Source organism: Choristoneura fumiferana, chromosome 20 (assembly GCF_025370935.1).
Source record: "Choristoneura fumiferana chromosome 20, NRCan_CFum_1, whole genome shotgun sequence".
In the NCBI taxonomy this organism is placed as follows: Eukaryota; Metazoa; Arthropoda; class Insecta; order Lepidoptera; family Tortricidae; genus Choristoneura; species Choristoneura fumiferana.
In genome coordinates, this window is record NC_133491.1 from 7014811 (window position 1) to 7040909 (window position 26099).

Below are 26099 nucleotides of genomic sequence, written 5' to 3' on the forward strand. Positions count from 1 at the left end.
CCCTACAATTGTAATTGTGTGTAGACGTTCTCGTGACAGGTATTCTTATAAGCTCTTAAGTTACACTATACTCGTAAGTAAGTACTATACGCCATATGCTATGCTTTTGTTTGCAATTAGGTATAATTTCATGTTTTTTTAATATGTTTTTTTTATATAGGTAATTATTTTGAATAGGGTTGCAAACAAATATCGATACCTAAGTATAATTTGACTGTACATAAGTTTGGTACCTACTGTGTTCGTAAATACCTAATTCATTCAGAAACTAAATCTATACCTACAGGTGTCGTGGTGTCATATTTTTTAAAATTCTTTCATTATTTACTACATTATCACCATGTCATAGGTAGGTACAGTCGAACCATTTGACTTGACTCCTGCCTGACCCACCGTAGAACGTTCTCACAGCAAGCGTCATAATAATGAATTCCCTTGTCAAGCGATACGATGTCACTTTGACTTTTTCTACGAAAAGATTCCACAGTGGGTCACGCACGATTAGGGTTGCCAACTATACTGTTAAAAACAGTATTATACTGTTTTTCACTACATTATACTTTTTACTGTTGAACTAAAATAAAGTATGTAAAATATTGTTTTCAGCATCAACATTGCCTAACACTTAGCACACACTAAATCAGTACCTGCAGCATATATAGTCACAATAGTGGTGGTTCAGAACGAATCTGTCAATATTAATTTAATAAAAATGTACCTCCTTATTTATCTTAATTTTAGTTTTGATTCTGACGAGGAGGAAATGAAACTAAATTTACTTATAACTTGTGCGAGAAGCACCCAAAAATTTGTCTTTAAAACATGAAATGAAGAAAATTCTGTTCATTTTTCTAAAATACTGTTTATTTCCCTTCTCAGACGTAAATATACTTTATTTCTTGTATAAAAAGTTGGCAACCCTAGTCACGATTCATATGTTTCGATTGTACTTACTGCATTGTTATTCGAGTTCCACATACTTACCGCGTCTTGTACATTGTATTTCAGACGTTTACCTGAGTCGGTAAGTTAAGTATACAAGTATCCACGTGTGATATGCGAACTTTGCCGGCTTCTAACCGCCAACGTGTGCGAAACCGCGAGGTAAACGAACCTTGCCACACGAGGTCAGTTAACATTCGTTACATACATAATTATAACATTGCCGCTTTTTTACAAAAACAACACGATGTTCACTCAAAATTCATGTCAAAGACCTGACAAACAATAGATCGAAATACGCTAGACATCACGTTCAACTAGTCCCATTTCATAACAACGCGTTCCGAGAACGCAACAAAAGCACAGGGCGTAGAGTAGAACAATACGAGGTACGCAGGACACAGGTAGTGAGGCTCGGTTCTTACCTTTACTGAATTGAGCCGTTGCCATGGCCAGCGAGCCGATCAGGAGCACCGCAGCCCAGCGCCGCCGCTCCGCACGCCACAACATGTTTCAAGATTCTTTATTATTACTATTCCAAACACGTCGCTAAAGCAACTTGTCACACGCCACGCACTCACCGAGTCTTGTAATCACACAAATCACGCACACTATCACAAAACTCAAACGCACATCCATTTGAAAAATGTTCGTTTATCCGATAAGGTAACCGCTTCGCACGGTCGTGGGACGAGCATGCAGGTAAAGTGGAACGAAGCCTTTTAAGTTTCAATATCTTTAAACTTGACGCAAACTAGGCTCGAAGTTAACTAAACATTATTAGACGCAAACGGCACGGGAGTTCTGCACGAGTTTAAGTTTAGAAACTTCACATATTTCCGAGTAAGTTCGAAGTTGGGGGCGATAACGGACGCGACGCGAGACACGACCTCTCGTCGCATCGTTCGCGGCAGACTGGCGCGAAGTGAGTGAACAATCAACAAGTTGCGGTCGCGCGCGATGCAGCCGTTGAGCGTGCGTTGAGCCGCGTTCAGAGCATGCGCATCCGCGTCTATATTCATACCCGACCACGACAAACAATGCTGTTTGTTTGCGCTTGTGTTTGTGGTTTAAGACGGCGTCACACAGCGACGCACACACTCAAGACAAGCCGGCTCGGGCTCGGCTCACGCACGGCGGCGGCCGGCGAAACGCAACCGGTTTGTTTTCGCGCAAAAAACAAGACGGGATTTCTATCCTCGAGGCGACTTGTCATACGGGTTCAGTCTATATCTGATCGATCCAGGATTAATAATATGTCTTATCATTCCGAGTTGGTTAAGGAAAACCTTATATAAAATCCTGTACTTACCTACTATTTAGTACAGTACTTATTTGAAAATTTAACATTTAAGAATTTTAAATTTACGGTGAAGGAAAGCGTGCAAAACGCTCCGTCTGGACTCTGGACCGTACACCCCGTCCAGATGCTCTCGCCAGGTCCGGATACTCCGGATTTAGAGCTCTGGAGGCCTAAGAGCAACAAAGGAGTGATATTTTACCGATTGCCTGATTGAAGTGAAAAAATAAAGATGAATAGTTGTTTACCAGTGTTTACTCGTCGGAATTAAAAAAAAAAACGAAGTCTATTGTGGGGGCCCCTCTTTTGTGGAGGCCCCGGGGCTGTAGGCCCGGTTACCCTCCCCTAAATTCGGCCCTGGCTGTCGCCATGGAAGCGCGCGAGAGCATCTGGACGAGGTGTACCTACCTACCTATGTAGCTCTAGTAGTACCTACCTAATTTATTGAATCAGGCGTTACTTTGCGGAGGTCCATATCAATGAACTAAAAGAATTTCCTTGCTCACCCGCGACCTTACGATAGCAAAGCTTATGCAAAATATGCGTTTTCATGCAGTTCCTCCACCTCCACACTGTAAGAACACACACAAATCACACAAACCCATCTATCACCACCACCACCACACTACACTGACGCGTTTCGAACTCAACCAGAGCTCATCTTCAGAGTGACACAACCGTACACCATGCTACCAGTTGTTAGACTAACATAACTTAGCTATCGTAAGGTCGCGGGTGAGCAAGGAAATTCTTTTAGTTCATTAGTACCTACCTACCTAGGGAACGCGCGAGTGTATACGCGCAAAACGCTCCGTCTGGACGGGTCTTAGTCGTTCCAATAACAGTTGTATAGGACGGTACTGCTGAAGAAACTATTTAACTAGGCATCTACTGCGAATGATACCTGTGGAACCTTTGCCCAACAGTGGGGCATTTAAAGACCGCAAATGATGATCATTGTGATGAAAACTGCGAACGTTTGATGAAATAAAACTACTTATACATATTATAGTTGAAACTATTTTCTGTATATGTAGGTAAATATTAAAACTTAGTAACAATCGACGTAACACTCTTTATACTCTGTGTCCTCGCTGTTTGGGTCTCCTATACACATAACTTCATTGGAGGAACCGGAATTCTGTAACAAAATTGATCAGGTAACAATCAGATGTAAAAATTAGTTCATGTTTGTAATTAGGGGTTTCTGTCGTACATCAACCGCACCCCTTATACCTACCTAAATCCCTTGGAGCGAAAGTTTGTTCTTTTAATTACCTTATTGAACTTATAGTACGGGTTCAAGTTCATTCTGATCCTGGTCCTGTACTGGCTGCCAGGGCCGCATTCAGCATCAGGTAAGCATGGAGACCAGTCACTCCAGTCGCTGAAGCTGCATACTGTACGGGACTCCATTACCAGTGGCTCTTCTCTGTAAATTATATGAATTCATTTATAATTTTATGTATTCCTTATGTTAATTTATAATTATAATTATTTTGTTACAAATCGAGAAAGACTTACGGTTCTTCTTCTTGATTCGCTGCCGTATTCTCTTCATCAACTTTGTCTTCGTCTTGAAAAAAAAAATGGTTTTAAAAATATAATTAATTTTAAATCAGGAATTAATACACACGCAGGCATGTTTATTGAAACGTAATCATGACAAAAAACTTATTTGGGTAAAGACCAAAAAGTTACACACCTTAACGCAGGCACCCTAACGAAGTTAGAATTTTGTGACACAAAAATTAGTCATACATTTGTTTGGATAATTATAGTGTCACAATGGCAAAATTAATAGTAATTCTGACTACCTGCGTGTCCAACTTTTTGGTCTTCACCTATTTATTGTTCTATTGAAATTGAAATGGTTTATTCAAAATATTATTTGTTTACCTAACCTACACATAAAGTCGTTAGTAAGCGCTAAAATTACGTCTAGGTGTAAGTACCCAATAAACCGATATACTACACGATTTATGATTTACTCATGTAAAAATCGTCATCAGTAAAAATGGAAAATTGCCCACATGAATTGACCATTATATTGATCTCGGATCAAAAATGAATATCGTCCAAAGTGAATTTTGTCAAAATGTCACTTTGCTGGAAAATATTTAGAATCTACTATCATTCTAATTTAATTAAGCAAGAATTAAAAAAAAACAATAATAAATGTGTTGCAAAAAGTATTTTGACCAAAACGTAATATATTAATTAATGTAGGTTCAAAACCAATTATTTTAAGTGGCACATAAATATGTATTTGCAAAATGATAATTTTCTGGTTTACGTAAATACAAATGGTCATTATCTCTTACGCCCTATATCTGACAATTTTATCATGAGACAAGATACCATTCTCGCCGTTTTTCGGAAAGGATAGTTTTCCTTATTGATGTATTCCAAATTAGCGTTTTTCGGCTGAGACGTATAATTTTAAATTGTCGATTTATCATTTGCACTAAATGACAGTAAATGTTATTGTTATAAATACTTGCGAACTTGTTTACTTATGTCTCATTTTGATATTTGTGTTTGCCCGACACAGACAAAACAAAAGAGATGCGACGGATATTCGGATGTTATCCGATATTCGGTTTACTCATAAATCAATGTTTCTACGCATCGAACACACTACAATGAAATAGATTGCAATCAGTCCCCGCACAAAATATTCGACCTAGTAGTAGAGGATATGTTTAAGAAAGACCTTCACTCATCTTTTAAGTGGATATAAGCATTTTGAGTGAGGTGTCGGGTTAGATTACGCCATTTCTTCCGAGGATATCGTAAGAGGCGACTAAGGATATAAGGTTAAGGTATACCGTCGGGGACAGGCTAGCAACCTGTCACTTTGTACAATTTTTGTCAAACTTTAAACCTAAAATTGCTAAAAGTGGCTCCGAAGCGGTAACGTTTCGTGTGCTCTGCCTACCCCATTTGGGAATACAGGCGTGATGTTTGTGTGTGTGTGCGTGATAAGCAAAATTCGTTTTGAAAATAATATCGCGAGTGGGTTGCCCAAAAAATTCCTGACGAAAGTATAAAAACAAAAAAAAACTTTCACAACCATCATTAAAATTAAACCAGATTTTTTTTTTCAGATTAAATTTACAGAAATAGTGCGTATTTGATATAAAATTGGGATCTTAGACAACTCTTTGGCCGAAGCCGAATATTCGGTATTCGGTCTCTGAATTTATTGCAATCTAATTTTACATATATGCATGTGGCATAATCACTACTCGCGGCATTTCTACAAAACATGGTTTTGGTATACAGTGAGAGATTTGTAACTTCTTATAAATGAAAACAAGGGTAAGTAAGTAAGCAAGCAATAATGGTAAAATTGATGATGATGATGACAATGTTGGTAGCATACCAGATTCTGAGCATTCAGAATCTTCTAAAGGATACACGTTAAGTAGATTTATCTGAAGGTGGCCGAAAGGTTTCAAGTCGTTTAAGTTTATCTGGTAGAACGGTGACTCCCGTTCGAATGAGCCCAACGCCACTCTTTTCACGTGATCTTGAGGCATAGTCACCTTCGTCGGTAACTAAAATATATAAAAAAAATATATCATAGTTAGGTACTAATATTACAAACGCGAAAGTTTGTGAGGATGGATAGATGTTCGTTACTCCTTCACGCAAAAACTACTCGATAAATTTTGCCGAAATTTGGTGTTTAGGAAGCTGGACATTTGGAATACTTAACACATACATACGTTATTTTTATTCCGATATTTCCAAAGTATCGGGATAACATAAATAAATAAAGTAAAACATCCCTAAATACCTAGGGCCCCGAGATACAGGCCCCTACCCAGTTGGGGTCCGGTCCGCCGGATATCTCACAATGCGAATGTACACAAAACATAGATATAATATAGATGTCACTAGTGACGCTGCTAGTGACTAAATAAGAAAAAAACAAGCTGAGATATGTGGTGCATAGGAGAAAAATTTGTGCCTGTACTCCTGTCCAGTGGTGGTGTGGGGGTATAGCACGCAGCACGGCATGCTGAGACCTGGGTTCGATTCCCAGCGCTGGTCTCTTTTTCTGGTTTTTCTGAGCATCTATGTTTCTGTTTATATTTTCGAATACGAATGTACATATTTTCAATGATGGGTTATAAACAAATTGATTCTAATTCTTAAATCACTAGGCTGGCTACTAGACCTAAATCTCAATTAGTTTAGATAGGGTGAAACAATACAAATATGTATAATAATAGGAAAACTATTTAACGTGATTACAAATAGGTTGATATTTGAAATGATTTCACGTCAAATAAATAAATCACAGTGAATATGTAAGTAGTGTTCCAAGTGTGTGTGTCTATTCCTATTTTAATTACGGTCAAGTACGTTACATGTGACTTGTAAATATCCCTTAAACATCTGGATCGTAGTAGATATATTGTGTTTATTATGATTGTAGCACGTAGATACTTGAAAAGTTTCCGACTTATCGCAAATTATCTGCGCTAATCTATTTACATTGTGATAAAGAGGTAAAGTTTGCGCACGATCTTCCGGTTTAATTGGAGGATCCATTAGAAGAATTTATTTGACGTGAGTATTTTAGATATATCCATCTGAGGTATTTTCCCTTAAAAATACTTGAACATACAAATTGAAACATGGATGCACAGAAGAAAAGAGACCAGTGCTGGGAATCGAACCCAGGTCCTCAGCTTTTCGAGATGCGTGCTATAACCCCTACACCACCACTGGACAGGAGTCTAGACACAAATTTCTCCCTTGCACCACACATATTTCAGCTTGCTTTTTTCCTTTTCTTTATAGCCACTTAAGCAGCGACACCAACGTCACTCCTTCGGAACTAACCGCTCACCATTTGATAGCATAATAGCCGGGAGCATATATCATGCGACCGGAACACCATGGAAAGAAGCCTGCCGAATGCTGCCGCAGCGGCTGCTATTCTGCAGTTGACTTCATTGTCAAGGTGGCGCTTCGATGTGATTGTGCTTCCCAGGTATACCTACTTAAATTGCTCTACCTGCTTAAGCGAGTCTCCACCGAATTTAATGTTAATCTGCGGATCTTTTTCACACTTATTTTAAGGCCAAATCTTTGACAAGACTCCTAGACTTGACATGAGCTGTTGCAGGGCACCAGGGGATTCAGCCACAAAACAAGTCATCCGCATACATCATCTCTTTGACTGCTGCATGGAATACCTTAGTGCGCGCTTTAAGAGGAGCTAGGTTGAATATACCACCGTCGGTGCGGTAACGAATACCGATCTCTCGCATAATGTTACGTATTGTTAAACCGACTTAAATAGGTACCTATCCCTCCTCAAAAAATTTTTTTAGGCGAATCGATTTTAGAGGTTAGGTATTATTATTTTTATTTGAAAGCTGTGCTTCTATCCTAAATACATACCACGTAAGAGACTCCGTCCATCGTCCCTGCATCCCAAGGGTACAATGGTAACTTGAAATCATTAAGCCACTCGTCATCGCCGCACAGATCAAATTGGTGAGCACCCAAGAACCAATCAGGGGAGGGCTTGAAGGCCACCACCAAGGAAAACAGGTGGTGCAATGGATCTACCCGGAAAAGCGCTTGAGATGGCTCAAACATGTCAGGGTGTTTCATCTTTCGCCCTCTGATTAATGTTCTGGTGCTGTTGGGTTTGTTGCCTCTCATCTGTAATAGGTATTAAAATCACCAGTGAACTTAATTTTAAGGAGATGCACAAACCATCGTGAGTGTTGCCTTCTGGCCGAAAGACGTCGTGTTCGGCGGTTCCGGGGCACCATACCGCCGATGAATGCGTCGTCAGGGACGGAGACTCAACGGGGTCACACTGTTTTGTCACCTAGTTAATTTTAAATATTTTGTTTTTAATAATTATATTTATCTTCTGTAAATAACCTATTTTTGTATGGACCATGTTGGCCGTAATAAATGACTAATTGGTTAGGAGTTTAGCAGTAACATTGTAAAACCACTATCAATTTAGCAACTCCTAAAACAAATATTCATTAGACTAACTAATATTATAAAAAAACTCATGTCAGTTTTACATGTACACGAATAATCGGGCCGGTATTTCCGTGTCGGTATTATCCGCGCCGGTAAATAGTGTCACCCGCCACTGCTTTACTTTTGCATCGAATTACCGCCGTAAGAATTTCCTCTTCCAATATCGTCGTGTTCGCCGTTTCAGCAGCAGCCTTTAGCCCCTCACCAGCTTTGTCGTCGGGCTTCCAAAGAACGAATTTGTAGTCATGAGAAGCGCCGACCATGTAGCTGTACTCGTTATTGTCCGCTTTTGTTGGGAAGTTCTGTGGATGCGTCAGGCGGGACCATTGCCCTCTGAAGATCACCTGAAATAAGCTATCATCATCATCATCATCAGCCGGAAGACGTCCACTGCTGAACAAAGGCCTCCCCCTTAGAACGCCACAATGAATGACAACTCGCCACTTGCATCCACCGGCTTCCCGCAACTCTCACGATGTCGTTAGTCTACCTGGTGGGAGGCCTGCCAACGCTTCGCCTTCCGGTTCGTGGTCGCCACTCGAGGACTCCCCCCAACGGTTATCTGCCCATGGCTTAATGCCATTGGAATAAGCTATAGATACGAGTACTCGTATAGTTTATAAATTCTAATTACGCCAAAGTTCGTAAGTGACATTCGGTAGACCCTGATGCAGTCAGCATTTGCCGCTCTTCAAAAAGAACTTGATAAAGGTATTTTTTTTATTCGACTGGATGGCAAACGAGCAAGTGAGTCTCCTGATGGTCACCACCGCCCATAAACATCTGCAACACCAGGGGTATTGCAGACGCGGTGTCAACCTAGAGGCCTAAGATGGGATACCTCACGTGCCAGTAATTTCACCGGCTGTCTTACTCTCCACGCCGAAACACAACAGTGCAAGCACTGCTATTTCACGGCAGGATTAGCGAGCAAGATGGTGGTAGCAATCCGGGCAGACATTGCACAAGGTCCTACCACCTGCAGGTAGCGGGGCTTTCTGCGACAGGGTTCTACAGAGTATCACGTACGGCCAAGGACTTTAATTCATAAGCCATCATGGAACCATTTCACAGTAAATGACATCGCATTAATTCACAAGGATAATCGTAATGACTTTTCCTTTGAAAAGGTTCCATGGTGGCTCATGAATTAAAGTCCTTGGCCGATCGAACTTGTCAAGGTGTAGTCCGTCAGTTAGATTAACGTAAAATATTAGACACGTATTTTTAACCCCCGACGCAAAAATTTAAGAAGAAGTTTGACCGCTATGTGTGTCTGTCTGTCTGTGGCACGGTAGCTCTTAAACGTGGACCGATTTGAATGCAGTTTTTTTAATTGAAAGCAGGTTTTCTAGCGATGGTTCTTAGGTATGTTATTTTCAAAATCGGTTAAGCCGTTTTTGTGATATTGAACTTTGTACGTGTCACTTTTTTATTCTACCAGCATTTTCGGAAAGAACATCATTACCACGAAATATGCGCTGCATGCAGAAAACTTGGCAGAAAGTCATTTTTTCAGATAAATAATATAATTACAACTGTCTTAACTATGAAAGCTATCAAATCAAATTCAATTAAAATATATAGGCAAAAAACAGAAATTACACAAATTAACAATTTACGACAGTATATGGGGTTCCTTAGTTAAGAACTAATGTAAGTCTAAATATCTTAAAATAAAATATGAGACTTGATCTTTATTACGTGGACATCTACCGATTATGACACAACTTAAATAAACTTTCATCTCTCCTGTTCGGAAAGTTTAATTTTCATGGGTAGATAGCCGGGGTGGAAAATTGCGTTTTCATGTCTAGGGTGGAAAGTATTTTTTTTTAAATTTTCGATTAGCCACGGAGTCGAAGATAATTTAGTTACGCCAATGACACTTTTTTTCACGTTTCGGCATGGCCGTCTAGATGCACGTCATGACCAAGGAGCTTATATACAACACTGGAGGTTGAACGCGGAACATCCGTTTATAACAAGAAATTTGATCTTTATTACGTCACGAACATATTCCATCTCTTTCTTTAGTTAGGTTAAGAAAGAGATGGAAGTCATTCGTGAAATGTGAAAGAAAGAGATGGAATATATAAATAAGTAATAAAGGCCAAACTTCTTCGTTCGACGTACCTCCAGTTTTGTATATAAGCTCCTTGGTCGTGACCAACTAGATTTTTTTTATAGTCGGCCGTGGCAAGTGACCAGGTCAAAAAGGTACCGTTGGAGGTTGGATATAAGTAAATTAAATTTATTATTATTCTCACTTTTTTTTGTAGTATTTTACTTTCATCACAGTCGAAATGAAAAGTAGTGTCTAACTCGAGTGAAATTATACCCATTTCCCCTCGAACTATTGGCGCTCTCACTTCGTTTGAGCGGTGAAATGGGTCACTTTCCACCCTTGGTTACCAATCTACCATTACATATATGTACGTATATCACACACATCCCGTGACATGCTAAAGACGCTAAAGTAATGCTTCCACTGTCAATACGACACGTGTCATACTCACTTCATACCGTGCTTCGCTGCATAGTTTGCAAGTCTCCCTGGCAAGTGCAGGGGGACTGTCAATAGGCTTTTGATTGTCCTTGGCCAGTTCTACAGTAAGGTTGGGGCTGATGTACCAAAGATCTGCGTTTTCTGCGACCATGGCGCGAATACGCACTTTCTCCGCCATCCTGTCGGAGAATTTGGGCGACAACCAGTGCATCTGAAGAAAAATTGAAAAAAAATTGTTTACATACACTCCTTTGCGACACAACTGTGCTATCTCCAAAGTTGAGTGAGATATTATCAGATGTCACAGTTTTGTCGCAAAGGTGCGTAAATAGAAGTTCTTCATCGTTTTGTTGCAATAACGTCTCACTCGGAGAGAGAGAGAGAACTCTCTCTCTCTCTCCGAGTGAGACGTTATTGAATATACTCATATGTACAGCTCGCAGTCGTCGCTCACAGTGCCCCTAGGCTTCATTCTTTTATTACAAGCTTTTATTTAGTTTCACCTGTCCCGTTGTCTATCTGTCTGTCTGTCTGTCTGTTTGTCTGTCTGTATTGTTGATCGAACGAAGCTGTCTGTAATCAAATCTTGCAAGTTAAACTTGACCAACTTATGTAAATCGCGTGACAATACAATAATCTAGTAGTGACATCCTGGTAGTCCATCTTCAATGGTTAATAGCACCGACTTGAAATTTGGTATGCAAATGTAGTTTGGGTGACAATGCAAGTACAGTCAACAAAAAGTACAGTCAGCAAAAAAAGCTTGTATTAAAAATGAAATTTTTATGGTTAGGTTATTTTGATTAGATAAGTGTCACCAGTAATATGACACGATAGCATTATATTTTTTTTCAGAAAAGTGCCCCGTTATGTTCCATTCTTTAGTTTAATAGTAAATGTCGGATAATAGATACCAACCTCTATTCGGTCCTTTTCCGAGTTATCAATATTTTCGACGGAGTTTAGGCACCTCTCGCTGTAACGACTTCTCCTGTCACTGTCCAAGGTCTTCAGATTGCCCACATCGCCAGGATGCCGGTCGAAGTCATAGCTGCTGCTGTCCACATCTGGCTCCTCGATGGTAACCATGAACCAGCGGAAGAGGCGTGTCATGTTCTTTGTGTACAAGGATACTGTAATTATGGCCATATGTAGCATTTTATCTGCTCAAGTTTAGACTTGCACAAGTAGCCAAGGGCAATGATATCGACACGGCCAAAGTTGCAAAAATATGTATACACGGCCTTAATGTTAAGTGCATAAAGTCGTGTATATATATTTTTATAACTTTGGCCGTGTCGATATCTTTGCCCTTGACTGTACCACAATTATCTATATCTATGATATTAACCTATTCTATTAATCTAATAGCCTAAATTGAATAAAGATATTTCGACTTTGATTAAGTACTATATTACTATATTTACTATAAACTATATTATATTTATATACTATTATAAAGAGGTAAAGTTACATAAGTATATAAAGACGATGTCAATTGTGGGGGACGGCGCACATTGATAACAGTATTTTATTTGTATGAAAAATGGGAAAATCTAAAGATTCCATTATTTTTAAAAGTCGCTGAACTAATGTTGTTCATTTCGATGAGTACGATCTATGTTTTAATTATTTGCTCGTATTACATGCCACACCACGTATAGGCTGAGATGATGACGATTATGATGACTCGTTATCGGGAAAGTCTATTTTAGCGCAAGTAAACCGTTACGTCTGTTTTGTGTGGCAACCTAGTGTTACTGGATGTTCAATGATTTTGAAAGAAAAACTACCTACGAATGACTCGTAAAATAACCGTATTGGAAAGAGAAATACCTCATCGGTCTCCACGTGGATGTATTTTTAATAATTAATTAAGTATCAGCTTCATACTTGCAATAAATAAACTAATAAACGATTAAACGGATCATTTCATCAGTAAGAGCCTGAATAAATTCGAAGAGCAATGCAACTGTTGCGACACTGGGATCTTATTTTGCATCATTGATTAATTCAGGCGATACTTTTGCGGACGTCCATAATCTACGAACTACACCTATACCCGGCTACTTCTAGCCACACGTGTGCCACTAAGTTTTGTGGAAAGACCCGCCCTCTTCCACTACTAAGCTGCTGTGTTACCTACCGATATTAGACGTAAATTCGATTTTGATCTTTTTAATATTGGGCAAAATTAGATTAGGGATATCAGCAGTAAGTCCAATTTTAATCTTGGGAAAAATCAGACTTGATGTCCGGCAATTCTTTAACGGCCTACAAAGTTTTTAGCGCTAATCAATGTGGATATAGGGAAAGGAGGGTGTAGGAGGATAGGGGCAAATCGCAACGGCTCAAGCAAGATATAAGTAACGTTGCAGGAAAGAACGCGCGCGTTTTTATTACCTAGGTATTTTCTTCGTATCGCTTAAATAAACACATATTTTGAAAATGTGTAATGTACACACACGCGATAGAAAATATCTGGTTTTCAAAAACGCATGACCTGCCGCGCAATATTGACGCCGTATACTAAGGTTCTAAGTATTTCGTGTAGAGACGACTTTGGGATTTTCTTCTACTGAACGAACTACTGTTACTACAGTTTATGATTTATAGAGTCATCATCCCAGCATATATACGTCCCACTGCTGGGCACAGGCCTCCTCTCAGAACAAGAGGGCTTGGATTTATAGAGTAAATCCTCAAATATCTCACATATGAACTTATTTGAAGATTTCATCATCAAAACTAAAGCTTTACTAGTATCTAATTATATAAGTAGCAACGGATTAAATGAATGCAATAAATGAACTAAAAACTCGGCGCGCCCCTCGGTTGTCCCGGTAGTGCCTTCTAGGTCTACCACGTTGCCACGTTGCCACGTTGCTGCTTTTCATTTCGTGGTCTACGTAGAACATCTTCTTTCTTCTTAAATTTAAGAGCTACGCTCTTGTCGGTAAAGTACCTAATCACCACTCCGCACTGTTTTCGGCCAGCTGTTTGACTTCCTGATACGACAAGACACCCACTTTCTCCTTCACCTGGTCAAAATAGGTCAATCTTGGTCTTCCTCTGCTTCGTCTTCCTTCTACTTTTCCTTCCAGCAGGTTTAGAAAAAATTATCGTGTCGTATCAAGTGTCCTATCATATTTCCCCTTTTTCAATTTATGGTCTTCAGTAACATACGTAGAGCATCATTAGTATTTATTTAATGTAGTTACTTACTGACGTATCTCTGATCAGGCAAGTAAAACTGGCCCGCATCTTCTCCCTTGCTCTGCACAGTTATGCCAAACATCTCGTTGAAGGACGGCGTAGAGTCTTTCGGCGCTAGCGGCGGAGTCTGATCGCACTTGTTCGCGACGGCCATTGCGCACGCGCAGAGGAGCTGCACACACTGCTTTAAGTACCTGCCGACACAAGAATCCCCTCATTCACGAAGATAAAAGTAATATAACTTTTTGTTTAAAAAAAAATGTTTTCTAATAAGGTAAGTCGGGGCAAGCGCGCTGGCAGGGGTAAACGCGCCTACCATTAAAATATCGAAAAGTATCATAAGCACTATTAACGACATCTTACAACCACGCACCTAAGACCTGACCTAAGACCTGTAAGATGTCGTTAGTAGTACAATATCAATACTATAGGTAGGCGCGCTTACTCCCTGCCGGCGCGCTTGCCCCGACTTACTGGTTCAATATGCGATAAAACTTAACAGTACGAGACAATTTTTGGAGCGGCCAAACTTTAAAAAAAAAAATTTTTTTATTCGACTAGTTGGCAAACGAGCAAGTGGGTCTCCTGATGGTAAGAGATCACCACCGCCCATAAACATCTGCTATACCCGGTATAGCAGATGCGTTGCCAACCTAGAGGCCTAAGATGGGATACCTCAAGTGCCTACTGTTTCACCGGCTGTCTTACTCTCCACGCCGAAACACAACAGTGCAAGCACTGCTGCTTCACGGCAGGATTAGCGAGCAAGGTGGTGGCAGCAATCCGGGCGGACCTTGCACAAGGTCCTACCACCTGCAAGATGGTCAAAAATATCGGAACATGCTATTATTAAGGTATTAGAGTTCATGTAGCGATATTTTTGATCACCTTGGCCGCTCCGAAATATCTCAAGGCGACTGTACCTAATGTTACTTTTTTAGGGTTCCGGAGCCAAAATGGCAAAAACGGAACCCTTATAGTTTCGCCATGTCTATCTGTCTGTCCGTCCGTCCGCGGCTTTGCTCAGGGACTATCAATGCTAGAAAGCTGTAATTATGCACGGATAAATATGTAAAATATGCCAACAAAATGGTACAATTAAAAAAATGAAAAAAATTTTTTTTAGGGTACCTCCCATAGACGTAAAGTAGGGGTGATTTTTTTTTCTCATCAAACCTTATAGTGTGGGGTATCGTTGGATAGGTTTCTTAAAACCATTAGGGGTTTGCTAAGACGATTTTTCGATTCAGTGATATGTTTACGAAATATTCAACTTTAAAGTGCAAATTTTCATTAAAATCGAGCGTCCCCCCCCCTCTAAAATCTAAACCGGTGTAGAAAAATTAAAAAAAAATCAGGATGGTAGTAAGTATATCAAACTTTCAAGGAAAACTATAACGGTTAAGTTTTCTTGAGAATTATTAGTAGTTTAAGAGTAAATAGCAGCCTAAGGTATGAAATATACCTAAACTTGGAAGATTCAGTATAAAATACGAAATCCTTAGAAAAGTATTACTTAATTTTTTCGTAATGGCTACGGAACCCTATTTCGGCCGTGTCCGACACGCTCTTGGCCAGTTTTCTATCAGTGTAACAAATAAACAACCCGTAGTATCTAACGCTGACTCAGGAAACGAAACCTAATTTACCGAATGATTTTTATTTTTAAAAGGAGACGAACTTCTGGAACTTCTAAATGTTGGTTTGTTTGCCACTGAAAACAAAACAAAATGATGCAAATCGAAATGTTTACCGTTATTATTTTCAGACGACTTAAATCCGGTCACTATCCTGGATTATTTGAAAACACTTTTGTGCTAAGGATTATAATTTGAAAAGATTATATTAAACTAGTTTTGGTAGTGCAATTGGGAACGACAACACCTAATATTTAAAACTATAAACAAAAGAAATATTTTTTACTAGCCGATATAATTATCTGCTTCACCGGAATTGACGAAAATTACACTTTAATTACAATTACATTTTCAGTCCTGTTTTTTTTTGCTGACTGTACTTTTTGTTGACTGTACTTGTATTGTCATCCAACTTACATCATGTACCCGTATACCAAATTTCAAATCAACCCGTCCACTAGAAATGGGTCAAAATGAACTTGCAAGATTTGACCCAAAAAACAAAATTACGACAACAAATAGGGTAACCTAAATAAAAGCTTGTAAAAACCATACATTTATACTACCTATTACCAGTGCCTATTTCATACTTAAATGAGGTCAAAACTTCAGCAATAAGCCGGTTATCTGTTTTTGGGCAACAAAACAAATGCAATACGTACATTTTGAATCAGCGCTTCTCGTATCACTGGAACAACACTACTCTACTTGCACTGTAAAGATGCTAGTTTGTATGGGATACTTCTAACTATCCTAGGGGATCTAGGAACCACTACAATTTATCCAAATCCAATGAGTTCTATTAGGTTAGTATCGCGTTCACGAGACGTGGTCTCCGGCAACTCTAAATATACCGATGCGTCCACTTGGCACGCCGCCAACCAGATTTTTAATTTTAATGCTGCCCGCTTTTGATTGTTTCTGTTTGAAACTATAATTTTGTGTAGATTGTAGACTTATACGGAATATATTACAAGTAGGTAGTGTACTTATCTATACCTATAAAAGAGTAATGTGACTGATTGACTGACAGAATACGCACATATCATAAACCACTGAAGCAAGAGATTTGAAATTTAGGAGACATTTTTCAGAATTCCTATGGGATAGAGCTAGCCAATTTTATATTCTTATACTCGTATGTGAGCGAAGTTGCGGGACGACCGAGTTTGATTTTGTGTATGAGGTAGTTCAGCTACTCGCCAACAGATGGCGTTACCAACCACTTTTTCCGAAGACTTGCTTGATCGAACGATCGAGCTCCAAAATAAACCTAATCCTAGATTTTTCTCATAGTGGTGCTGAAATTCTGGGATTTCACTAAATTCCTCTAGGAATAATCAAAACTTCATTTCACGTTGCAAATTTCATGTGTCTAATCATGGCCCTTGAAATAAGGTATGGGATTTTATTCCGATTTCGTAGAAATATCGGGATAAAAAAGTACCCTGAGTTTTTCTAAACCTACACAGCAATGCCATGGCTTGTTCTAGTAATTCGGATCAATCTGAAGATATCCTGTACTTATAAGAGTCATGATTATAACCACGTGTGTCGAGAACATTAGTACAAGATTCCTGTGTTTTACTAATCCTAATGTTTCTTGAAATGCAAGTTGTGCTCCTGGAAGACTCAATAGTGGACATATAACAGGCTAAGTATCTACGGTATTGATGTATAAAATTACATATTTAATGCGTCGCCTAGTCGTCTGTGAATTATGGCCCAATATAAGGTCATACACAATTCATGAATCGAGTCAGGTTAACGGGTGACATCCACCCGTGATTAAGGATGTCGTATCGTTTTACTGGAAATGGTATACATACAGGCAGAGGTTATAATTTGTCACCTCGCCCCCTTACATATATGCGGAGCTTGTGTTAGAAATCGTACCTTAACCGCAAAACTGTTGTTTGTAAAATATAATTTTCTCCTTCTTGATTGTGATAGTTCTATGTGTGTACTAGTTATTTTAAACTAAAATTTTTGCCTAATTTACATATTTTTCACTTCTAACATTTACCTTCCTTCTCCTTAGCCTCCGTTGACCTCCGTCTCCGTGGAGGCGTCGATGTTCATTGTGGCATTCTAAGAGGCCTTTGTTAATGGACGTCTTCGGGTTAATGATGGTGATGAAACAGAACTGTTCGACCGTTTTAGACATTGTTTTATGGGAAATGTTAGTAATATCTTAGTGTCTTCTTATATCCAATTTTTTAAAATCATCCAGTATTTGAATCGGTACAGCAAATCATGTTCGTCCCTAGAGGTCAATAAGGGTAAGGTTCACTCAATGATTATGTTCCCAGATTGAGTGTGAAAGCACTAGGGGCATAGGGGTCGTATTAACTATGCATGACCTTCCGATCTCCATCATTCCGTTTAGTGGATCGGATCGGATAGTTCCCGAGTTATTGCTTTCGTTTCGATCCGTGTCTATCTAATATTAATCGGACATTCGTGAAACTGGCGTGCGTTTTTGAGAACCTGTGCCGGTGTTAACTGTGATTTGACGGGGTACTTTCAATTTTCATCGCTTTATCACAGAAAAGCTTTTGCCTGTTCGTTCGCGTAGGTACTACGATTAACATTTTTTTCTCTCCACCGTGGGAATTTCGTAAGAGCTTGAAATTAGTTATTAGCTTGCTTGAAAATAATTTTAGAGTCTAGTAAGTAATCAAAGTTACGGAAATAGGGTCCCGTTGAATAGAATATATAAGTCCCAATCTTTCCTTATTCCGTGAGAATTTGCAAAAAGCTGAAATTTCTCATTGTTATGATTATCTAATTGCAGGTCAAATTTGAGAGCCTAGTAATCATCCTTACGGAGGTCACTCTGAATTGCACATGTAACTCCCTATTCTGTGGGAATTTCATCAAATCAAATCATTCCTTCTTCCTTGCCTTCATAATAAAAGACGTTTTCAACCAATGTGCCACGATTGCCGCGAAGTGTATGCGGCATTGAAATCATGAATAGCTATTTTAATGAGAAAATAGTAAGAATTTTTAATCATGTATTTTTATTTAGGTACGTTGCTTTTTGGGGTTTCGTACCTAAAGGTGTCAACGAGCCTAATAAGCCTCCGCTGTCCATTATGTTATATTTACAAATTATGGGTATACTGTACGGAATCCTCTACGCGCCAGTCCGACTCGCACTTGGCTATTTTTATGGGTGTGCCGTGAACTTTGATGAACGAAAAGTGTGCCGTTAAAATCAAAAGGTTGAAATTGAAAACGCCTGTTCTAGGGCCAAGGATTTTGGCTGGGCGAGTGTCAGTCAGTCAAACAGTCAGGACTTTTCTTTTTACATGAATAAATTTTACAAATGACCACAACAAAATACGCTTTTTAGGGTTCCGTAGCTAAAATGGCAAAAACGGAAGGAACCCTTATAGTTTCACCATGTCTGTCTGTCCGTCCGCGGCTTTGGGACTATCAATGCTAGAAAGCTGTAATTTTGCACGAATATATATGTAAACTATGCCGACAAATTGGTACAATAAAAAAAATATATATATCCCTCCCATAGATGTAGAAGTGGGGGTGATTTTTTTTTCTCATCCAACCTTGTAGTGTGAGGTATCGTTAGATAGCTCTTTTAAAACCATAAGGGGGGTTGCTTATACGATTTTTCGATTCTGTGATATATTTGCAAAATATTCAACTTTAAAATGCATATTTTTATTTAAATCGAGCGTCCCCCCCCCACTCTAAAATCTAAACAGGTGGGTGGAAATTTAAAAAAAAAAAAAAGAATGGTAGTAAGTATATCAAACTTACAAGGAAAACTATGATGGTTAAGCTTTCTTGAGAATTATTAGTAGTTTAAGAGTAAATAGTAGTCTGAGGTATAAAATATACCTAAACTTGGAATATTCCGTACAAAATACGAAATCCTTAGGAAAATATTACTTATTTTTTTTGTAATGGCTACGGACCCCTGTTTCGGGCGTGTCCGACACGTTCTTGGCCGGTTTTTTTTCAGATATTTATCTCCGGTCTCAAAGTCAAAGTCAAGTCAAAGTCAAAATATCTTTATTCAATTTAGGCTACAACAAGCACTTATGAATGTCAAAAAAAATCTACCACCGGTTCGGAAAACCTCTGCTGAGAAGAATCCGGCAAGAAACTCAACGAGGTATATATTTTTTTTTTAAAACAGATTTACAATATTATTAAATGACATGTATACATCACAAGTATTTAACACAACTTTATTTTTAACACAGTAGGTTCGCTATTTGAAGGGATCGCTAATGCGGATCGGAATTATTTCCAAATATCCCTGTCCATGATATAATCATTAACTTTATAATACGCCTTTGATATTAATGTCTTCTTGACAATAGATCTGAATTTTGTATCCGTTTCATTTATAATATTTTTGGAATTTTATTATAAAAACGTATGCAATTTCCCAGAAAAGACTTTTTGGTTTTAGCCAGTCTGTAAGATGGAACTTTAAGCTTCCCTGTGTTTCTAGTAGCCTTTGGCTTATCGACGTTAGTGGGAAAATCACATATGTTCTTCCTAACATACATGATTATTTCAAAAACATAAAGCGACGGCAGGGTTAGGATATCTGTTTCCTTAAAAATCTAGTCTAGTCTATATTTTTAATATCCCTCTAAAGGGCACAGATGTCCTCTCATGATGAAACGGCTATGGCAGCAGTTCCCACGCGATACCTATGCGGATCGAGAAGGTTAGATTACCTTCCACGGAAAGTATGCATAAGGCATTTTCACAACGCAAAGAAAGTTAAAGAATTTGATGGTACTTATTGCCATTCCATTATTCTTATCTGCACCGAAAGCTTTTAAAATCAATCCAATAAAAAAAACATGGCATCATCCATATTGCATTTTATTTCAATATCACGGACAGCACTCAAAATTTATCAGCAAAACAACACGATAATAAATACAAAATTTTAATAAATGTTTCGATTGAATGATTACATAAAAATTGCAACAGTCCATTGGAAGAGTAAAAAAAGGGAACAAATTGATATGCATCTAGATCAGATACCGTCGATGAATAAACATGGCCCAATACTGACTTTCGGACCGAAATGCATTGCCACATTGATCATTTTACAACTTCAAATAATTATAACGCCAACAATGGTAACTTATTGTAGGTAGGTACTAATGTGTGGAATGCATTAAACAAAATCTGTATTGTATTATTGTATTGTAACTGCCTATCGCATCCTTGTTATCCATGGATTTCTTGTTTCTAATTTTGATGTTTAAGTTTTGTTAGTCATCAAACATGTGAACCTGTGTTTACAGTATGTATTTTCAGAAATACATTACATGAAATATAGGTTAGTTTATTTAAGTAACTTTTTAACTTGGAATTTCCTCCGACACCAATTTGGTATTGACCATTTGAAATTTACAATAATGGAATAAAGTTTGAATACCTAATTCGTTCATGATAATTGGTTTAATGGAGTCCTTAATTTTAATTAAAGGAAACGAGAGCTGGCAGGCTATATAAAACGAGTACTTAAACAGCGTGTATTTTTGATACTACCTCAAACTGTAACCAGACGAAGATTTAAGTGCTGTGAACCGATATCAAAACAAAGCGTAATTAATTTTTGAAACATTTTCGAGTAGCAATGTAATGCGTACAATAATTTGATACGAGAGAGAAGCGTTCTGTGACAGCTGTCACGTCAACAAGTGCGACACGTTTTGAATAAAAACAAAGTAGTATCACACAGTGATACATTGCCTGCTAATTAATTTTGCAAGGAAAATAATAAGACTAAATTTTTTACTAAAAACTAATAAAATGTGATTGTTAGAGCCTTCACCAACTAGGCTTAAAGTTTGAGGTAGTATCAAAAATAGACACTGTAATGTTTACAGTAAGCGACACAGGACAGAAGTGATTGTAGACAGCAGTCAAAAAATAATAAAACATTATTCAAAATATAAAGTATGTATATCGAAAAATGGCCAGGATGTTTAATGTTAAATTACAAACATGAAGGGTTAACAATTTTCAACAGCTAAAGATGATTTTTATATGATTTGATTTATTTACCGCCTATTGTCTACCCCGCGTCCTGCAATTTGTGTCAATACAAAATTTTTGTACTGCGGCCGTATTGTCTAACGCATTGAAGATTGCGATCGCATTCAACATCTCTTTCTACCATCGTCTTATACTTACACCGTGTGACAAAAAGAAGTGGTGAAAACGATTGTGATTCCGACTGCATTAGACAATAAGGCCTCAGAAAAATGACACAATGTGCGTATGTGTCCGTTTTTAGGGTTCCGGAGCCAAAATGGCAAAAACGAAACCCTTATAGTTTCGCCATGTCTGTCTGTCTGTCTGTCCGCCCGTCCGTCCGCGGCTTTGCTCAGGGACTATCAATGCTAGAAAGCTGTAATTTTGCACGGATATATATGTAAACTATGCCGACTTTAAAGGGCAAATTTTCATGAAAATCGAGCGTCCCCCCCTCCAAAATCTAAACCGGTGGGTGGAAAAATTAAAAAAAAAATCAGGATGGTAGTAAGTATATCAAACTTTCAAGGAAAACTATAACGGCTAAGTTTGCTTGAGAATTATTAGTAGTTTAAGAGTAAATAGCAGCCTAAGGTATAAAATATACCTAAACTTGGAAGTTTCAGTATAAAATACGAAATCCTTAAAAAAGTATTACTTAATTTTTTCGTAATGGCTACGGAACCCTGTTTTGGGCGTGTCTAACATGCTCTTAGCCGGTTTATTTGTTTCCAAATCGTGCTAGTTAGAGTAGTGCTGTCCTTGATAGCTGTCGTACACATATCGATCGCATTGAAACTCATATTGCACCTCGTATTATTTTTTGTTTTTAATGATATCTGATCCGAGTTCGTTTCCGCTTTTTTTTGACGGTTTAATCGAGTTGAGTCACGTTGCGACTACGATGGATGGAAGAAATAAAAGGTTAGGCGCTCAGTCCTGTTTATGTACATAATTAAGGGCGAAAGTTAAAAAAAATGTTAAATAAAATTTATTTTACAAATTTATCGACATCGACCTTCTGTATGTCGATAAATTCGTCATCATTAATTCCCCCATCCCTGAGCTCTGCATTTAACTCGCGCGCTATCTGTACAGTCAACAAAAAGTACACTCGCCAAAAAAGCTTGTTTATGAAATATTTAACAAAACTTATAACATTATTATTTGTTTTGCTTCACGTAAAGCTGTTAAGAAAAAAAATATGCTCCATGCTGGTTTAGAATTGGATTGGAATTGAAAAATAACCCAGGTGTGTCTACCTTAGACTTTTTTTAAATAATTGAATATCGCAGCAACTTATCACTGTTATTTTAAGAATATAAACTTCACTCTCTGCTTTTTGATATTCGTTTCATAATGTAGGTATTGTAGCAGAACCAAGTCTCATATTGCAATTCTTGGACCGGTTGCACCGCTCATACATATGTATGGGGTGGGTACGCGCGTGCCATATGAAACTATTTACTTTGTTGTAATGATAATATTATTGGAATTATATTATTTGCTGAAATTAATTTTAAGAAGTGCAGAATCACTTTATGAAAAAACATACGAGTATCTACAAATAATGTATATCTCCATCATCTTTAAACTGCAAATTTTCATTAAAATCGAGCGTCCCCCCCCTCTAAAATCTAAGCCGGTGGGTGGAATTTTTTTATCACACTTACAAGGAAAACTATAAATAGCAGCCTAAGGTATAAAATAGACCTAAACTTGGAATATTCCGTACAAAATACGAAATCCTTAGAAAAATATTACTTATTTTTTTCGTAATGGCTACGGAACCCTATTTCGGGCGTGTCCGACACGCTCTTGGCCGGTTTTACTTAAATTTTACAAAGCGAAGTAGTTCCTAAAGCTCAAATTTTATTTTTGTTTGTTCGTAACGTCCGTTATAAATAATTTTAATTAATTTTAATTTAATTAATTCTAAATTCTAAATACTATACCTAAGTATAATTATTTTTGAGAACACTCGATAACGTTATAAAAGAAATCAGTAAGTCATTAATAAAGACAAGAAGTTCTATAAAAACCAACGGTGCAAAATATCTACTCAATTTTCAAGTCCGCTAGGAACAAGTCAACTGAGAAAATCAGTGTCTCCATGAAAATTTAATATGACTAGGCGAGCGAGAATTTCGCATAAGTACATGCATACGATATTGTTTGTAGAATACATTGTATAAAGGCGGCGTCGACTGTCTCAACGGGGGTTGTAACCTAAATGTTTTTTTTAGAAATATAATGAATGCGTCGTATAGAAAAAATAGAGTTAAGTTTTTCTTAGAATTTTAATTTTAGTACAAACTTGTTTTCTGACTGATTTTTTGTTGACCTGCATTATCATTAGACCCCGATATCGGAGGTGCAATTTGGTAGCTTGACAGTCTTAGGGATGGGTAAAAAATATTTTAAAATACTAACTAAATGTCGATACTTAATTTTACTTTGCGACAATGACAGTCTAACAGCCTTATTCATAAAAAGTTAGAGCCTCCTTGAAGGCTCCTTGAAGGCCCGATGCTAAAAAACATGATTCATAAACGTCTGTTAGCGCTAATCAGTCGATCAAGGCTCTGCTAAAGTTAGCGGACCGTAGACCCTCCTTTATCTCCCTGCTAAGTCACAAAATGGCCGCCACAAGTTTGAACAGCTGACTTTGACAAGAGCAAAAAACCATACCGAAGATATTTTAGTGAAGGGTGAAGTTACGCAAAGATTAAAAAAAAACCAGGAAAAAATATTTTCAGGATTTGTATTTAAAAATCCTCTAAATTAGCAGCAATAAATTAACAATAAGTATGAAAAAAAAATAAGGATGATTAACATAATTATGGCTTTTTGCACAACATAAACATGCGGATCGGAAATGGCGGGAAAACAAACATCTCGCTTTTTATTTTTTTTCCTGGTAATTTGCTGTCACTGCTGTCAATTTATTTTTTTTAATTATCAATTAGGCCATTTTTTGTCTTTGATTTGTCAAGGTGGCCACATAACGCGTCTAATCCGTCTATCAGCAGCTCAACAACTAGCAGACTGCTAGCAAGCGTTTATGAATCATACTTCTTGACAACCGTCTAACAAGCTAATCAGTCTGCTAAGTAACAGACCGATCAAACCTCAATTAAGGATTTTTTATGAATAAGGCTGTGACTTTAATTAAACATGTTTATTTTTTAAAACAATACTGATAAGATAATGAATATGTACATATAAACATTTAGAATGTTTATACTTAAAGAACTTTAATTAAACACAATATATATCTTAGCTCTCTTAATTGTTCAACCCCCCTGACGCATAAAGAGGGGTGTTATAAGTTTGACTGCTATGTGTGTCTGTATGTCTGTGTGTGCCTGTCTGTCTGTGGCACCGTACCTCCTAAACGGGTGGACCGATTTGAATGCGTTTTTTTATTTCAAATCAGGTTTTCTAGCGATGGTTCTTAGACATGTTTCATCAAAATCGCTTCAGCCGTTTTTGAGATATTGAACTTTGAAGTGATAAAGTCGGGAGTTTTCCAACTTTTTGTTGGTTTGGTTATTAGAAATATGTCTCGTAATATATTATAAATATAAATATTAATAATAAATTGAGAAATATATTACGATTTTTTTTATTAATACGTCTCGTAAATACGAGTATGATTACAAAAAAAAGCATTGTAATAGATAATACATATTTCTAAAAATGTATTAGAGTTAAGATATATCGGGTTTAATTAAAGTGTTTTTTATTTATAAAAGTGTTTTGTATTCATTTTGTAATTAATTACACACCCTATACAGGTACATCCCACTGCTGGGCACAGGCCTCCTCTCAGTATGACACATGAAATGTCATAATGTTATTTATTATTCGACTAATATTTAGTGGGTGAAAATAACTTTACCTACTATCATAGGCGGCAATTGCGTGATCCGGTAATTCGGAATAAGCATTAATACCGTACATCCGGATCGCCCGGTGTCCGGATATCGAGGCATTTGTCTGCGGCCTGCTTTATTCATGACACCGATTAAATGGGCTTAAAGCATGCTTTACACTGCATTAGTTACGTTTCGCTTGTAACGCTGGTTCACACCACATTACGACAATCCCTGGACCATATAACACTGGTTTGCGAGGGTAAGGATTGTTTGATGAAAATTTATGGCCTAATACAATAATGATGATTTTTCTAGCTTTAACCACCGCATCTTTCTTCCATTATCTTTCGCGGCCGCCTATTGCTTACCTTGTAATTTTCTCTCAGTGTGCCTGTTTTCTGTATTGCTTACTATTTGTGGTATTATTGTATTGTATTTTATATTTACATGATGATCTTCATTTGTTTTGAATGGGTAATATGTCTCTAGTTTAGACAAAGCTTTTAAGAACTTGCTGTTATGGCCAACCAATTTTAGAAATT

At 37.8% G+C, this 26099-nt stretch overlaps 2 protein-coding genes across 3 annotated transcripts in view; both read right to left on the reverse strand.

Moving 5' to 3' along the window:
• Positions 1-1874, reverse strand: part of shg (DE-cadherin) — a 246553-nt gene extending 244679 nt beyond the window's left edge. Inside the window, exon 1 of the mRNA XM_074103679.1 lies at positions 1368-1874. Coding sequence (XP_073959780.1) covers positions 1368-1452 — 85 coding nt within the window. The 5' untranslated portion in view covers positions 1453-1874. The remainder of the gene's footprint in view (positions 1-1367) is intronic.
• A 1374-nt stretch (positions 1875-3248) lies between these two features.
• On the reverse strand, positions 3249-16502 carry LOC141439142 (spondin-2-like). 2 transcript variants are annotated; one of them, XM_074103295.1, is made up of 10 exons: positions 16297-16501; positions 14007-14191; positions 11700-11914; positions 10792-10992; positions 8410-8616; positions 7667-7933; positions 5631-5805; positions 3767-3818; positions 3521-3674; positions 3249-3383 (listed from the first exon to the last, which is right to left on the reverse strand). In XM_074103295.1, coding segments are annotated over exons 1-10 (1548 nt in total). In that variant the 5' UTR covers positions 16299-16501; the 3' UTR covers positions 3249-3293. The 2 variants fall into 2 exon arrangements, with proteins under 2 accessions (XP_073959396.1, XP_073959397.1); XM_074103296.1 differs by lacking the exon at positions 8410-8616 and having other exon boundaries at positions 16297-16502.
• Between the last annotated feature and the right edge of the window lie 9597 nt (positions 16503-26099).